This window comes from Elephas maximus, chromosome 11, assembly GCF_024166365.1.
Source record: "Elephas maximus indicus isolate mEleMax1 chromosome 11, mEleMax1 primary haplotype, whole genome shotgun sequence".
NCBI classification, from domain to species: domain Eukaryota; kingdom Metazoa; phylum Chordata; class Mammalia; order Proboscidea; family Elephantidae; genus Elephas; species Elephas maximus.
The window spans coordinates 11476267-11492245 of record NC_064829.1 but is presented as its reverse complement, the minus strand read 5'-3'; the positions used below and the strand labels follow the sequence as shown (position 1 = coordinate 11492245).

At 42.7% G+C, this 15979-nt stretch overlaps 1 protein-coding gene across 7 annotated transcripts in view; it reads right to left on the bottom strand.

Annotated features, from left to right (window-relative positions):
* PIEZO2 (piezo type mechanosensitive ion channel component 2) overlaps positions 1-15979 on the bottom strand; it is a 664674-nt gene that overhangs the window by 485783 nt on the left and 162912 nt on the right. For all 7 annotated transcript variants that reach the window (XM_049901181.1, XM_049901175.1, XM_049901174.1 and 4 more), the window contains exon 2: positions 13424-13519. In XM_049901181.1, coding sequence (XP_049757138.1) covers positions 13424-13519 — 96 coding nt within the window. The remainder of the gene's footprint in view (positions 1-13423; positions 13520-15979) is intronic.

Genomic DNA, 15979 nt, shown 5'->3' with positions numbered 1-15979 from the left:
CCATGCCCTCTCCCCACCAGGTATTCTCATAAGTGTCACTATGCCAATTTTTTTTACATGTTGCTGTGAAAAAAATTAGCATAACACACTTACAAAAATACTTCATTGGGGAGGGGACACAGGTTGGCAAACAAACATAGAAGGCGCACATTATTTGTGTAAAAATACTGTATGTACCTCTCTTCCATCCCACTTTAATGGCAATATTAGAAGTCATTTATGGAGACCATATTGAAGAATGTAAACCTTTCTGCTGAAAACAACTGAAAAAGACTCAAAGAACTTACAGAAACAAAAACCAAAGTTTATGTCAAGGTACATGATATGAGGAAGAGTTGATCCCAGCTTTGTGGAAAGAGCTCCATGGACACTGGGAAAGGCTGGTGAACTGTGGCAACAGAAGGAAAACAGGGAGACAGACTGGCTGAAAGGTGAGGGGGCCTCGCTGCCATGGTTTCCCTACCAAGGCCTCGATGGCAAGAAAGAGCCCTGAAACCAGTGCCTCACTGTGCAGTACTGATAGTGTGTTTGGGGGGTTTATACTCTGGTTAACGTCACAATAAATGCTTTTTGTTCCAGAACAGAGGTTTTGTCTTTTCAGTAAATGATCTTTCTATCCTTTGAATTAAATGAGTCAGTGTCCAGAGTATGCTTAGAGCAGTACCTGGCACACATGAAATATGCATATAAGTTGGCATTTTTATTATTACTAATATCTTCAGTCAGATAGCCTCTCCAGATATTTCACCTGAGACTCTGATCTGAGCAAATGGCCACTGCTTGACTATTACTGTTGAGATGCTAGGGTAAATCTAGTTAGTCAGTACTTCCTTCAGGATGCTGCCTTACATCGGAGTCTCTCACTTCCCACCAACACATTAAAAAAATTAGATCACAGATACTCAAGGTACCACCACAGAAAGAGACATGTTTATTCCATGTGTATCTGTCATGTCATGTGTATCAACAAAGCAGGGCTCATTCAAATAAACTTCAAACCTCCTCTTTTACAGTGGTGAGTGACCTTCGGAAACTTTGTTTTATGCCAAATACTCTGTTTTTTCCCTAAAACTGGTGACTAATTTACTATAATCACTTTTTTTTTTATTAAACTTAACTTGAAATGCTACAAAAATCAAACCCACCTTGAAAGAACAATGGTTTGCCAACATTGAGCCTAATTGAGGCAAACAATTAAGCCAACTGCCAAAGACCAACTCCAGATAAGTCCAGAGGCAGCCCAGTGTCACTAGGCTAAGTTTATGGTTTCCTAGATAGCAGCTGTAAAAGAGCTGCCCTCAACGAGGTACGTAAGAGCCACCGTGTATGTGAGGCTACGTTAGTGAGGGCCGTGCGCTCTTCACCTGTTTATCCTCCACAACACCAGGCAGAGTGTGCTGCAAAGGGCAGTCTTTCAATTAATATTTGTTGAAAGAAATAGCCAGTCACACTTAGTATATTTTCCTATACGGCACACATGTATGTCATCAATCTGCACCAACACGTATTAAAATATCTCCCTTAAATGTTCTCATAATACCTCTGACTCTCCAGACCCTTGTGCACAGGCTTGGCAATTGATCATCCAACAAGTATCTATTAAGTGACTCTATTTCCTTCCTCCCTTGCAAACCCCCAAGGTCTCCGCTCTGCACAGTGCGTGAGCCAGAACACCACAGCAGTTCTGAGCATGGTCTCCGGAGCCAGGCGGCCTGGACTCAAACCCTGGTCCCACATAGCACCTGCACAACCTGTGGCTCATTACTTACCTACCTGGAACTCAGTCTTCATCCAGAACATGAGGATTTCTGATAATAGATTTTTTTTAAATAACAGTTGCTCCCTCAAAAGGTCATTATGATAATAAATTAATGCATGTAAATAATAACATACACCCCCCCCCATCAGTTTGTCATAATATGGTGGCTTTTGAGTTGATGTGATATGGGAAGCTATGCCACAAAACACCAGCAGCGTGGACAGGTTTTAGCAGAGCTTCCAGATTAAGACAGGCTAGGAAGAAAGGCCTGGAAATCTACCCTACAAATTGCAATAGAACACTGTCCGTTTTAATGCTGAAAGATGAGTCCCCTAGGTTGGAAGGCACTGAAAATACACATTGGCCTCAACAATGGGCTTGAGCACACCGACGATCGTGAAGATGGAGCAGGACCAGGAAAAGCCTTTCTGTTGTACGTGGAGTCACCACGAGTCAGAGCAGACTGGCTCGATGGCAACTAACAACAACAACAGGCAGTGCTAGTGACTCTATGTCAATAGATAACCTACATGTTACTTAACATGAAGCCAGGAACTATCAGTTGCACCTAGCCGTCAGGGCTCCAGTCATCCAGGATTAGTACACTAAAACCTGGGAAACCACGTATTTCTCAGCTGATCTTTAAAGTAGACAGCACCAAGAAAAGTCTTCAGGTGAAGACTGGTTTAGTCATACAAATGAGATTTCTCATACCAGCTCATTCTCATGTTCACAATAATACGAATTAGTGTTATACACTGAAATAATGATATTAACTAATGTTTACTGAGCACTAACTGTAGCCTTCTTGCACATTTCCTATATTTTCATACTTACATTCCACCCCAACAAAACACTTCTGTCATATTAACCAATGTGAAGGACTCAACACATCATAAGAATCCTACTGTGTACCTGATTGAAGAACTTAACACACCTCATTAATTTGGAATGCTTGGACCCCTTGACACTAATTATATATTAGTCAACAAATTTAATGATGTGCAGTCTCTAGCCTAAATGTAAAACACACTGTTAGTGAATAGTAAGAAAAGGTTAATTTCTCTTCCTACCATGTTATACGGAAACCCTGGTGGTGTGGTGGTTAAGTGCTACGGCTGCTAACCAAAGGGCTGGCAGTTTGAATCTGCCAGGTGCTCCTTGGGAACTCTATGGGGCACTTCTGCCCTGTCCTATAGGGTCACTATGAGTCAGAATTAACTCAACGGCACTGGGTACCATATTATACACTTAAATAAAAGGTCCATTGTTGTAAGTGAAGGCAAAAAACATTTTAACAGGCAGTGCTATTGGCTCTACATCGATATGTAACTTAACCTCAATGTTATTTAACATGAAATCAGAAACTGATTTCTTCAATTACTCCTGCTCTTCTGATCCTAATCAAATCTCAAACAGCAAAACCCCACAGCCTGTAGCCTGAGCTTCTGTCTCCAGAGGGCTGCTGTAGGCAGGCAACATAACGTTTGCTATCATGGAGCCCGCGCGCGGCAAGCACAGGACCATGGCCAGGTCATTAAATGCTCTAGAACTCTAGACTCTGGAAAAAACTTCATTCCTTCCTCCACTCCTTCCTTCCATGAATATTTCCTTGGTGCCTACTATGCATGGCCACTGGTTTGAGTCCTGGAAGCACAGCAGTCAACAACAGCAGTACACTCGCCATCTTGAAGGTTTCATGCTAGCGGGGAAGAGACACAGCAAGTAAAGAAATAGGACTCTGGCTCAGCTTCAGGGACACTCTAAAAGGTCGAAGGACAAAGCCATTAGTGGTAAAACAGGTTGACTGAAGTGGCCTGTAATAGCAGAGGAGAGGGCCTTAGTGAAAAAAGTGATTGCCTACTGACCAATGGCAGGTTAACAGCACCTGTTCCCCATGTCACTGGTGTGCATGTCCGTGTGTGAGACAGAGAGAGAAAGACAGAGAGAATATCAGAATATCAACCCTCCTGGGGGGTTAAGCACTCACCTGCTACACCACCCAGAGGCACCTCAGAAGAAAGGCCTGATGATGTGCTTCCAAAAGGTTGCAGCCATGAAAACTCTGTGGAGTTCCATTCTATTCTGACATACATGGAGTCACTATGAGTCAGAGCTGACTTGACAGAAACTGGTTGGTGCCAACTTAAAGTCACTTTATGCAAGTTGAACAATGGGAAGGTGAATAGAGCTGGACAACAGAAACCAAAAGGAGGCATAACCATAATCAGCAGGTGAAAGTCACCACCTGTCAGCCACTTGTGAGCTCACACTGGTGGGGGTTCCCCACGACACCTACAAACCCAAAGGGGCTCCCTCAGCTTGGACAGCAGCCGTGAGGGTGGGGGACATAGCAGCACACGGGGCGGGGGGCGGTCACGGAGAGGAAGCTGACTAGGACCTTCTGCTGTGGGCTTCTGCAGGCAGCAGGCACACACGGGCAGAGACAAGAAGTGTTTGTTTTCAATAGCGGTCTATAGCAGTAATTTGTACCCTGGACAGGGGATATGAGTTACTGACTTGGGCCAGAAGACACTGTATTATCTAAGAGTTAGTAGGTGAGCTCTGGGGACAGCTTGGAATATCAGCCACAGGCAGCGGGGGAGTCAGCGCCACAGAGGAGAGTTGCAGGAAGAATGATGGGGAAACACAGAATAGCTTTATGGTTGTGACCTTCAAGTCCAGCTCTTGCTAATCATTGGTTACACACACAGTTTCAGATACCGATAAGTATTAAAACAGTAAAAAAGAGTTGCCACAGACTTAATTCCAACTCGTGGCAACCCTACATGTGTCAGAGTAGAACGTCACTTCAGAGTGTTTTTGATGGCTCGTTTTTTGGAAGTAGGTCATCCAGCCTTTCTTCTGAAGCACCTCTGGGTAGGCTTGAACCTCCAACCTTTCGGTTAGCAGCTGAATGTGTTCACTCTTTGCATCACCCAGAGCCTTAAGAAAAATTGGTTCATAGGGTAAAAACTTAAGGTGGAATAGGGGTAGGATACCTGTTTAGTTACAGAGGAAATGGAACACCTTTCTAAGGAGGTAGAATGTGAGATAAACATGAATTATGAGAAGCCGCCCATTTGAAGTCTGGGGGAGAACTTTCCAAGCCGAAGAAATTGTGGAGGCAAGTGAGTGTGCATTGATTCAAAACTCTGGCAACTCACAACTAATAATAACTACTATTTGCGTAATGATTTTACATATGGATGAAAATTCATACTTGTTCACTTGATCCCCACAAAACCTAAAAACACTGGAGAATATGGGTCTCATTTACAAAGGAAAAAAGACTTGGCCAAAAGAAGTGGCATCAAGGTTGAGTTAGCTGCAGGCTGGACTCGGAGTCACACTGCATCTTCATTGTTGTATTAAATGTACTGACGTGTGACACCATGTACCAGAGCCCACCTCCAACAGCACGTGCTCTCCTTTCTGACTGGTGTCTGACGGCAGTCCCTGCTGCAACTATACTGCTGCCACCCTGGCTCCCACAAACAGGACCCAGGAAGGGAGTCGCAGGGCAGGCCTGGCTTCCAGAAACAGAGCCCAGGTAGGGAGTCCCAGGGCAAGCCTGGCTCCCAGAAAAGGGGCCGAGGTGGGGAGTCCCAGGGCAGTAGGTTGGCCACTGAGTCTGCTCCCCAGTACCGCTGTAAGGGAGTGAGAGAAGCAGGATTTGGCCGGGAGAAATCACATTGTGATGTGCTAGTAACAGGGCCTCAGCAACAGGAGTTCTGGGGCTGGGACGGCCTTTTGGAGTTTTCCAGATTCGAGGCTGTTACAGCTCTGTGTTGAATAACCACTGGGTTTCGGCGGTAGAGGGACAAGCATGTGTAAATAAAGCCCTTTAGCCACAAACAGCATATAGGGAGGGATGCAGCTATGGGCTGTCATCAGACAACACTCCTGGCAGGTGGGGGTGGGCACCCAGTCCTGACAGGGACTCTAAAATAGAGCTTCCACTACACATATTAGAAGAGAGCTTGACCCAGGGAAATGCACCCAGAGGATGTGCGTCTGGATGGCAACAGTCTAAAAAGCATGTCCTCGAGTACCCAGGATGTTTTGCCCAGGGAAGGAAAGATGAAAGGAAAAGAGCATCACCACTCACCTCTTGATATCTGAAAAGTGTCTGCTAGTTCATTACTGACTATGATGTAACAGTCTTACTTGATTCATTTAACTCACAGGTAAGCTTGTGTGGTCAAGGCCTCTTGCACACAGATCCAGTCCTTGACTTTCTCTGAAAACTTCATTTCTCAGGGTCTCCTGCCAACTGGATTCCTGGTCTAGGAGGAACTGAAAAACGCCAGAAGGAGGGAAGAAAGGAGAAGCCAAGGTATTTCTCCTTCTCCATCTGCCGATGGTATGTGTCTGAGTCTCCTGTATGGTTCCAACTCCCAATGGATAACCCTCACTGTGGTTCTATCAACTTCCAGATGACCCCTGCTTCTGAATTATGCTGATAACCACCTCCTCCTGTTGTCCCTCCAGCCTAAGGCAGGAATGGCTTCCTGCTGTGTTGATACCTAGGTTGCTTCAACATTGCTTTGGCTTCTTAGCTCTTCCATCTCCTCAAGTAAACAATTCCTTCTATGAAATTTCCGCTTCATAAAATAGCTAAAGTGAGTCTTGATTTCTGATTGGGCCCTGATGATAAAATCCCACTGAGATAACTACACATTTGAAGGTCTGAAATAGAAGAATGAGAATTCTAAAGTTCTAAATTTATAAAAGGCTTATGAAGTCATTTATTTTAATCACTTGTCTTTTGGTGAATTCCTCCACAATATTATTGTGAACTGAGCTTCTAGTCTCTGTTAACTCTTTCTTTATGGATCTGCCTTAGACACAACAAATGGGACTTACAGGGGGTTGGGTTTTAGTTCATTACAAGAAAGGACTGTCTAACTATCCCACAGGCTCCCCAGGAGACGTGTCAGCCAACAGGAATTTTGTAGAGGGAATTCCACCACTGGTTGCTGGAATACATGTGATAATTCCTCTTCCAACTCTAGAGTTCTGTAATTCCGTATGTTTCACCCTCACCATTCAGATAATACCCACAACTAACTATCTTAACACATCTAATTTAACTAAGTATGTCTTAGTTAAGGGTGGTATTACAATCCCACCCTAATCCTCTCAACATAAAATTACAATTACAAAATGGAGGACAACCACACAATACTGGGAATCATGGCCTAACCAAGTTGATACACACATTTTTGGGGGGACATAATTGAATCCATGACATTCTACCCTTTGCCCCTGAAAAAATCATATCCTTGCAACATGCAAAACATATTCATCCCATCATATCACAGCAAAAGTCTTAACTCAAAATCCAAAAATTCCTCTTCATCTGTGAAATCTAGAATACAAGTTATTTGCTTCCTAAGGTACAGTGGCAGAACAGGCACAAGCTAGATATTTCCATTACAAATGGGAGAAACTGGAGGGAAAGGAGTAACAGGCACCATGCAAGTCAACAGAACAGATTAGCCCTCAAAGCTCTGAAAATAATCCTCTGTTCTCTGAGACCATTTACACAATAGCCCTGCACTCCAGACTCTAGGTATTAGCCACACACTCCAGTTTCTGAGTGGAGGCTCCTTGGCGCTGAGCTTCAGCTCTGCCTTCCAGGCCCACTGGGACAGCAACTCTGCTTCCTCGGCTCTAGGCACACCATTCTCCTAGTCCATCTGCATGGCAACTCCACCCTTAGAAATACCAGAGGCCATGGCTCCACCCTTTGGAACTCCTGAGGTCCTGAGTATACCTACTCAGACTGAGGAAGCTCGGTTTCTTGTGTTCTTTGTCTCTTCAGCTTCTGCTTCCTGGTTTCTTGGTCTCTGGGATCCTCAGGCCTCACAGACTTATCTGCCCTGCTGAGCCAAGTGTTCCAAAGCTCTGTAGCTCCACTGATAAGTGCCTAGAGGCACCCCACCCCACCAGGAAGCCTCCTGGGCACAAGCACTCAGCTCTCTTGCTCCATGGGTCAGTAAGCTTAGCTCTACCGGTAAGTGCCTGGAGCCACCCCACTCTGCCAGGAAGCCTCCTGCGCACAGGTACTTAGCTCTCTTGTTCTGTGGGTCAGCTCCAGCCACTGTCTTGTGCTGGTCTCCTGGTTCTGCTGCTGCTGGTTCTCTGCTGTTGCTGCTTTTCTGCCGCTGCAGGCTCTCTGCTATGCTGGTCCTCTACCACTGTCCCAACTGTCCATTCACAGTTCAAATCTGCTTCCACATTTTAGGTATCTGTTAGAGCTGCACCCCACTCTTGGTACCAAATTCTGTCTTAGTCATCTAGTGCTGCCATAACAGAAATATCACAAGTGGATGGCTTTAACAAAGAGAAATTTATTCTCTCACAATCTAGTAGGTTACAAGTCCAAATTCAGGGTGTCAGCTCCAGGGGAATGCTTTCTCTGTTTGTCAGCTCTGGAGGAAAGTCCTTGTCCTCAATCTTCCCATGGTCGAGGAGCTCCTCAGGCACAGGGACCCCGGGTCCAAAGGATGTGCTCTGCTCCTGGTGTTGCTTTCTGGGTGGTATGAGGTCCCCAACTCTGCTTGCTTCCCTTTCGTTTTATCTCTTGAGAGATAAAAGGTGGTGCAGGCCACACCCCAGGGAAAAACTCCCTTTACCTTGGATTGGGAAGGTGACCTGAGTAAAGGTGGTGTTACAATTCTACCCTAACCCTCTCAACATAAAATTACAATTACAAAATGGAGGACAACCACACAATACTGGGAATCATGGCCTAACCAAGTTGATGCACACATTTTGGGGTTATAATTCAATCTATAACAAAGTGTATTGAGATTTTAATTTTTTTTTTCAACACTATAGTATAAACCCTTATACCAAATCTTCTGTTTAATCACAGGCATGGGGAAAATACGAATAGCACTCGGATGCTCTCTGCCTTGCTGATGGGACCAAATCAAAACAGGCTGATACCCTTGGCCTAATCAATCAATCATTGCAGCTGGAGCCCTGGTGGCACAGTGGTTAAGAGTTCCGTTGCTAACCAAAAGGTCGGCAGTTCGAATCCACCAGGTGCTCCTTTGAAACTCTATGGGGCAGTTCTACGGCACTTAAAATATGGCTATGGAAGAGCTACCTCCTCAAAATGGAGTCAACCTTAATGATGTGAATGGAGTCAAGTTTTTGGAATCTTCATTTGCTGATCTAGCATGACACAAAAGAAACAGCTCCAAACATCCATTAACCATCAGAACGTGGAATGTACGAAGTATATATGAATCTAGGAAAACTGGAAGTCATCTAAAGTGAAATGGAGCACATAAAGATCTACATCCTAGGCATTAATGAGTTAAGATGGACTGGTATTGGCCATTTTGAATAGGACAATCATATGATCCGCTATGCTTAGATGACAAGTTGAAGAAGAATGGGGTCACATTCATCATCAAAAGGAAAATTTCAAGACCTATCCTGAAGTACAACACTGTCAGTGATACGATAACATCCATATGTTTAGAAGGAGGACCAGTTAGTACAACTATTATTCAAATTTACACGAATTTACGCACCAATCACTAATGACAAAGATGAAGAAATTGAAGATTTTTACCAACTTCTGCAGCCTGAAATTGATAAACATGCAAGCAAGATGCATTGATAATTACTGGTAATTGGAACGCAAAAGATGGAAACAAAGAAAGATCGGTAGTTGGAAAATATGGCCTTGGTGATAAAAAGATGGCAGTGATCCCACGATGGAAATTTGCGAGACAAACAACTTATTTGTTGCAAATACCTTTTTTCAACAACATAAGGGGCAACTGTACACATGGACCAACAATGGGTTACAACAATGGGGTCAAGCATAACACCTGTTGTGAGGATGGTGCGAAGACAGGGCAATGTTTCATTCTGTTGCACACAGGGTCACTATGAGTCAGAACTGACTCAACAGCACCCAACAACAACAACAACAATCAATATCACATGCAAGTAAAATTTTGCTGAAGATAAATCTGAAATGGTTCTAACACTACATCGACAGGGAAGTGCCAGTGATTCAGGCCATATCCAGAACAGGGCATGCTACATGGATATCATGGCTGATGTCAGATAGGTTATGGCTGAAAATAGAGAATATCAGAAACTATAGCCTTCAGTATAGATTGCCCCTCAACATGAAGAAAACAAAGATCCTCACAAGTGGACCAATAAGCAACATCATGATAAATGGAGGAAATGTTTAAGTTGTTAAGAATTTCATTTTGCTTGGATCCACAATCAACGCCCATGGAAGCAACAGTCAAGAAATCAAATGACATAGTCCACTGGGAAAATCTACTGCAAAAGACCTCTTTGAAGTGTTAAGAAGCAAAGATGTCACTTCGTGGACTGAGGTGCGCCTGACCCAAACCGTGGTGTTTTCAATCACTTCATATGCGTATGAGAGCTGGACAATGAACAAGGAAGTCCTGAGAAGAACTGATGCCTTTGCATTATGGCGTTGGTGAAGACTACTGAATAAAGCTTGGATTGCCAGAGGAACGAACAAAGCTGTCTTGGAAGAAGAACAGCCAGAATGCTCCTTAAAAGCAAGGATGGCAAGGCTTTGTCTCACATACTTTGGACATGTTATCAGGAGGGACCAGTCCCTGGGGAAGGATGTCATGCTTGGTAAAATAGAGGTTAAAGAAAAAAAAGAAGACCCTCAATGAGACGGATTGATATAGTGGCTGCAACAACGGGTTCAAACATAGCAACAATTGTGAGAATGCTGCAGGACCAGGCAGCGTATTGTTCTATTGTACACAGGGTCACTATGGGTCGGAACCGACTCGAGGGCACCTAACAACAAGAAATTCCACTCCTATGTACCTGAATAAAATGAAAGCAGGGTCTCAAACAGATACTTGCACAACAGTGTACACTGCAGCACCATTCACGGTAGCATAAAGGCGGAAACTGCCCAAACGTCCATCAATCCATGAATGGATAAATAAAATGTGAGGTATCCATACACTGAAGTGTTATTCAACTATAAAAAGGAATAAAGTTCTAATACATGCTACATTGTATCTAGAAAACATTATGCTACATGAAAGAAGCCAGCACAAAAGGACAAACATTATGTGATCCGATCATTTACATGAAATATCTAGAATAAGCAAGTGCATAGGGACAGAGAGTAGATAGGAGGTCACCAGAAACTGGGGGTGGGAAATAAGGAGTTTTTACTTAACAGGCACAGAGTCTCTGTTTGGGATGATGAAAAGGTATGGAAACAGGTGTGATGGTTGTACAACATTGTGAATGCAATCAACGCGACTGAATTGTTCACTTAAAAATGGCTAAAATGGCAGATTTTATGTTATATTTTACCACACAAAGAAAATCAAATAATATTTTTTTTTAAAGAGACTTCAGCAACTCCACTGAAAGTGATTTCTACATGCTCAGGGAGAAAAATAAGTAAATAAAGCGTGATATCCTTTCTAAGAGTCGCTCTGCCGTTACATTAACAAAGAAACAAACGGCTATAACATGCAGGACGGAGGAAAGTACATAAACGTCCTGTCTCCGGATTCTAAGTGGAAAGATGCCTGAGGGTTTCCCTTTCGAGCCCAGATCTTCTTCCTCTCCCGTAAGGACGGCACCAGCAGTATCTACGCTCTTGCTTCTGTTTTGTTTGTTTGACCTTGTGCTACCTTGTTATAAAATTACCTTGTTATAAAACTGACAGGCAGTCTGATTCAGATATTTCTATACATATGAAGGATTTGCTTCCTGCTTCTGGTTCTATGTCCTCACCTATGACTTTCCTGGCAGTGACAGTCCCTGCAGCACCTGGGCATGAACTGGGAGGCCCGTGGTTATACGTTCTGCCATGGGTGAGTGCTCGTGCCCCTGCAGACACCTGAGACAACCAACCCGCTAAAGATCAGGGCTGGTTAGTTTGGGAAGAAGACAAAAGTCAGGAGTTGTCACAGAAGTGCCAAAACGGAAATTCCAATCCCTGATTTCTAATAAAAAAAAAAAAGGGAACACTGTGATACAAAAGTAACAGATAACTTAGTATATAAACTCATATATATAACTTAGTATATAAAGTACTTTTTAAAGCATTTTACTCTGAATATGTATGAAACCCTTTTTTTTTTTTTGAACAATGGGCTCTATGTCATGAAATAGGAGCTGCCAATACATTATAGTCTTGTTTCTGAGGCCAGAAAACGATTCTATTGAAGTGGCTTTGTTTATGTTGAACTCTTCAGGAGTAAAGCTGTGCTGGGCTGGGTCCTAGAAACAATGTGGGTTTGGTTTGATGATGATTTGCATTAACTCACACTTCTAGCTTTTCTCAGGTTGGCATATGAAGCATTTAAGTGTCTGGAGGAGAGCTATTGTTTAGGTTCTCCCTGAGACAGGAAAATCAACATAGCATCTGTAGTAATAACTACTAGGATTGAGGATAGTAATACACACTATACATTCAACAGCGAATGTGGAGACTAGGAAAGATGGAGTTCAGTATCTGCTGCTCTGTGCACACCAACCCACTGCCGTCGTGTCAGTTTCAACCCCTAGTGAAAACCAAGGTCTTTCCTTCTTCTACAGAGCCCATCGTTAACAAGGATGCCCGCTCAGAGCTGCAGCATCACCCTTTACGTGCCACTCAGAAGCTGGCCAGACACAAATTCCTCTTCCTTCCATACAGCCACCATGGCTCCCACTTGAGATATTTGCCATAGTCCTCATTTCTTATAATTGTATTGTTTTGAAAAACAATTTCTTAAATTAATTCAGTGTGGTTTAACTTTTATACGTGGAGAAGACTTCAAATAAATAAATTCACAAGTCAGATCACACATCCTAATGCTTTAGAAAATATGCTGGCCATTTTTTTCTATGCCTTGAAGTTCTTATAGCCCAAGGGGGAATGGATATACATTTTTCCAGAACATGCTTCAAAAACTGTATCTCAAACTCATATTACTCTGTTTAATTACTTTATTAAGGCATATAAACCCAAACCAAACCCATTGCCATTGAGTCAATTCTGACTCATAGCGACCCTACAGGACACAGTAGAACTGCCCCCTAGAGTTTCCAAGGAGTGCCTGGTGGATTCGAACTACTGACCTTTTAGTTACCAGATGTAGCACTTAACAACTACGCCACCAGGGTTTCCATTAAGGCATATACAAAACCTCAAATGATATATGAACAAGTTATGATAGGGATCAGGCTTTCAACTCAGCTCTTCTTTGTAAGAGTCTTAGAAACCTAAGACATTGCTCAGCCTCTTTTCCACTTGCCACCACATTCCTGCAGAAATCCAATATGCAAATGCATGTGTCAATGTTGTCATGCCATCTGACTCACTTTATTGATAATTCTTAGAGTTAGACTTATCTCGTCCAAACATTCCAGACACACTGCCAAGCCTGCTAACAAAGACCTACAAGGGAACTTACATGGGGAGAGTAGCTGTGTAAGTGATAAAACATGCATCACAATCAAGTGCCACATGCTCGACTTGGCTCAGCTGTTAGAACCTTTGACATCACTCCTCACTTGAGCAGCCACCTCTCACTGGAACAAGGGTGCATCTAGGAAACTCAGCAAAATAGATTCAGACTGTACAACTCTATGGATGGAAGAGTAAATGGTTCTTACCTTGCATTGTTGCTTTTGTTGGTTCTGAGAACAGAGGAATGAGCAAGAGGTAGATAAGGTAGACAAACGAGAGCCCATTGTATCGGAAAGCACACGCTGGGGAGAAAAAAAAGAGAAGATCATTAATACTGGCAGGCTAATAGAAAAGGGAGGCACAACAACTTTCTGAGTGATGGCATCAGGTACCCCTGCATCAAATGATATCACTGCCTAAGTAGACATGTCAATTAAAAAAACAGGTTGATAATTAAGATAAACTTGTGTTTATCACTATGTTTAACATGAGAATTGGACAATTAAAACACGTGGGCCCTGCTCTTAAAATCCAACTATGCTTAGAAAAGCAGAAAATAAACAGGTGTTGGCAAGAATGTGGAGAAGCTGGAACCCTCATTCATTGCTGGTGGGATTGTAAAATGGTGTTGCCACTGTGGAAAACAGCTTGGCAGTTTCTCAAAAAGCTAAACATAGAATTACCATATGACCCAGCAATTCCACTCCTAGGTCAATACCCAAAAAACCTGAAAGCAGGGACTCAGACAGATAACTGTACACTGATGTTCACTGTAGCACAATTTGCAATAGCCCAAAGGTGCAAACAATCTAAATGTCCATCAATAGATGAAGAGATAAATAAAATGCGTATATAAATACAACAGAATACTATTCAGTCATAAAAAGAAATGAAGTCCTAACACATGCTGCAACATGGATGAACCTTGAAAACATTATGCTGAGTGAAATAAGTCAGTCACAAAAGGATAAATATATGATCCCACTTATAGGAAACATCTAGAATAGGCAAATATATAGAGACAAAAGTTTATTAGTGGTTACCAAGGGCAGGCAGGAGAGATGGGGATAGGAAGACTCAATGCTTAGAAAACACTGATGGCATAACTTGGGAACAGGTAAGTGTGATGGCTCAACAACATAATGAACATAATGTCACTGAACATATGAAGATTGTTGAAATGTCAAACTTTTTGTTACATATTTACCACAATTATAAAAAAAATTCTAAGCAGGTAGGCAAAACCAATATCCTGAGTGAAGATAGACTATAATAAAGTCCTAGATTTAGCTGGATATATTGAAAGTGCTACAGAAATATAAAGGGCACCCAGAAAATTAACAATAACACTCATGAGGAATGTGTTCCTTAGAACAATAAACTATAGGAGACCAAATGGACAACATATGCCCAAAAGCAAAGATGAGAAGGCAAGGTGGGGCAGGAAAACCTGCTGGTGGAAATCAGGAAGGCAGGGTGGACATGGGGCGAGTGCTAACACATTGCAGGGATCGCAACCAATGTCAGGGAACAATTTGTGTAAGAATTGTTGAATGGGAAACTAATTTGCTGTGTAAACTTTCAACTAAAACATAATAAAATGTTAAAAAGAACAAAACATTCAACATAAAAAAAAAAAGGAGGATACAGAGGGCAATATATAGCGAGGATTTGAGATGGTCGGGTAAAAAATAATGTGTCATCGGCAGTTTCTGATCAGGAGAAAACATTTCAGATAGATTTATCCCATACATGAGTCGGTGGGAAGCAAAGCTTAGGAGTTGTTGGGATTGGTGCGTAAATGCGGACTTAGGGCAGTATGGTAATCATCGTTAACTTGGAAAAACAGCAGATGGAATAAAGAGTATTTGTAAAATAAACAAATACGTGAGGTGTGAAGGGAAATTATACAAAATGGCTCCAAAGTTTAAAACCCAGGTGGTAAGAAAAAGGATTACCGACACAGAGAAAAATAAGAAATTTAAGAAGAAACATGGTAAGTTTCCGTTAGACACTTTCACAGAATCAACTGTTGGGACTTGGATCTTATGGAAATATTCAGCAGATAGTCTGGACAACGTTGATGCCTAGTGAATGTACAAAGGAATGAAGACTGAGTTCTGAAGAGACATGAGATGAAATGACAAGAATGGTTTCACTCTCCAGAGGCAAAAACAACAAAGAGAAGCAAAGGAGTCAGGCATACTGTCTTCATGGAGGAGAGAGCGATTTCCCACATTTTGGAATACAGGCTAAAGGAAAACTTGCAGGAAAGAAAGAAAAAAGGAGTAGAAATTTTAAGACAGGTATGAGACAAGCCAAGAAAGTCCAGTTCCCAAATGAAAATTTTTCACAAAAGATGTTCACTGCAACAGAGAGGCTGATGTGTCATTTATTTGTTGGTCAACGTATGACTGCAAAGAAAGCATCATCAGAACCAGGAGACCAGGTGCAAAAAGGGGGCTGGGGGGCCAGAGGAGACAGACGAAGCTGGGAAAAGGGAAGCAAGGGAACGGGCAAGGCCTGGAATCAGGGTCACAGCCAAGTTGAGGGTCAGGGACTAGGGTACAGTCCAGTGAGGGAGGTGCACCAGGATTAAAGAGATGGGTACCAAGATCAGGAAGTGCTAATCAGAGGCAGAATTTGGGCAGTAGGGTCACAACACCCACAAGCAAAGAGCCCAAGCTGGAGCAACGAGGGAAGCATACTTATACACACTTGATTGGTGTGACAGGAAACCATATAAATGAGGCATTATAACA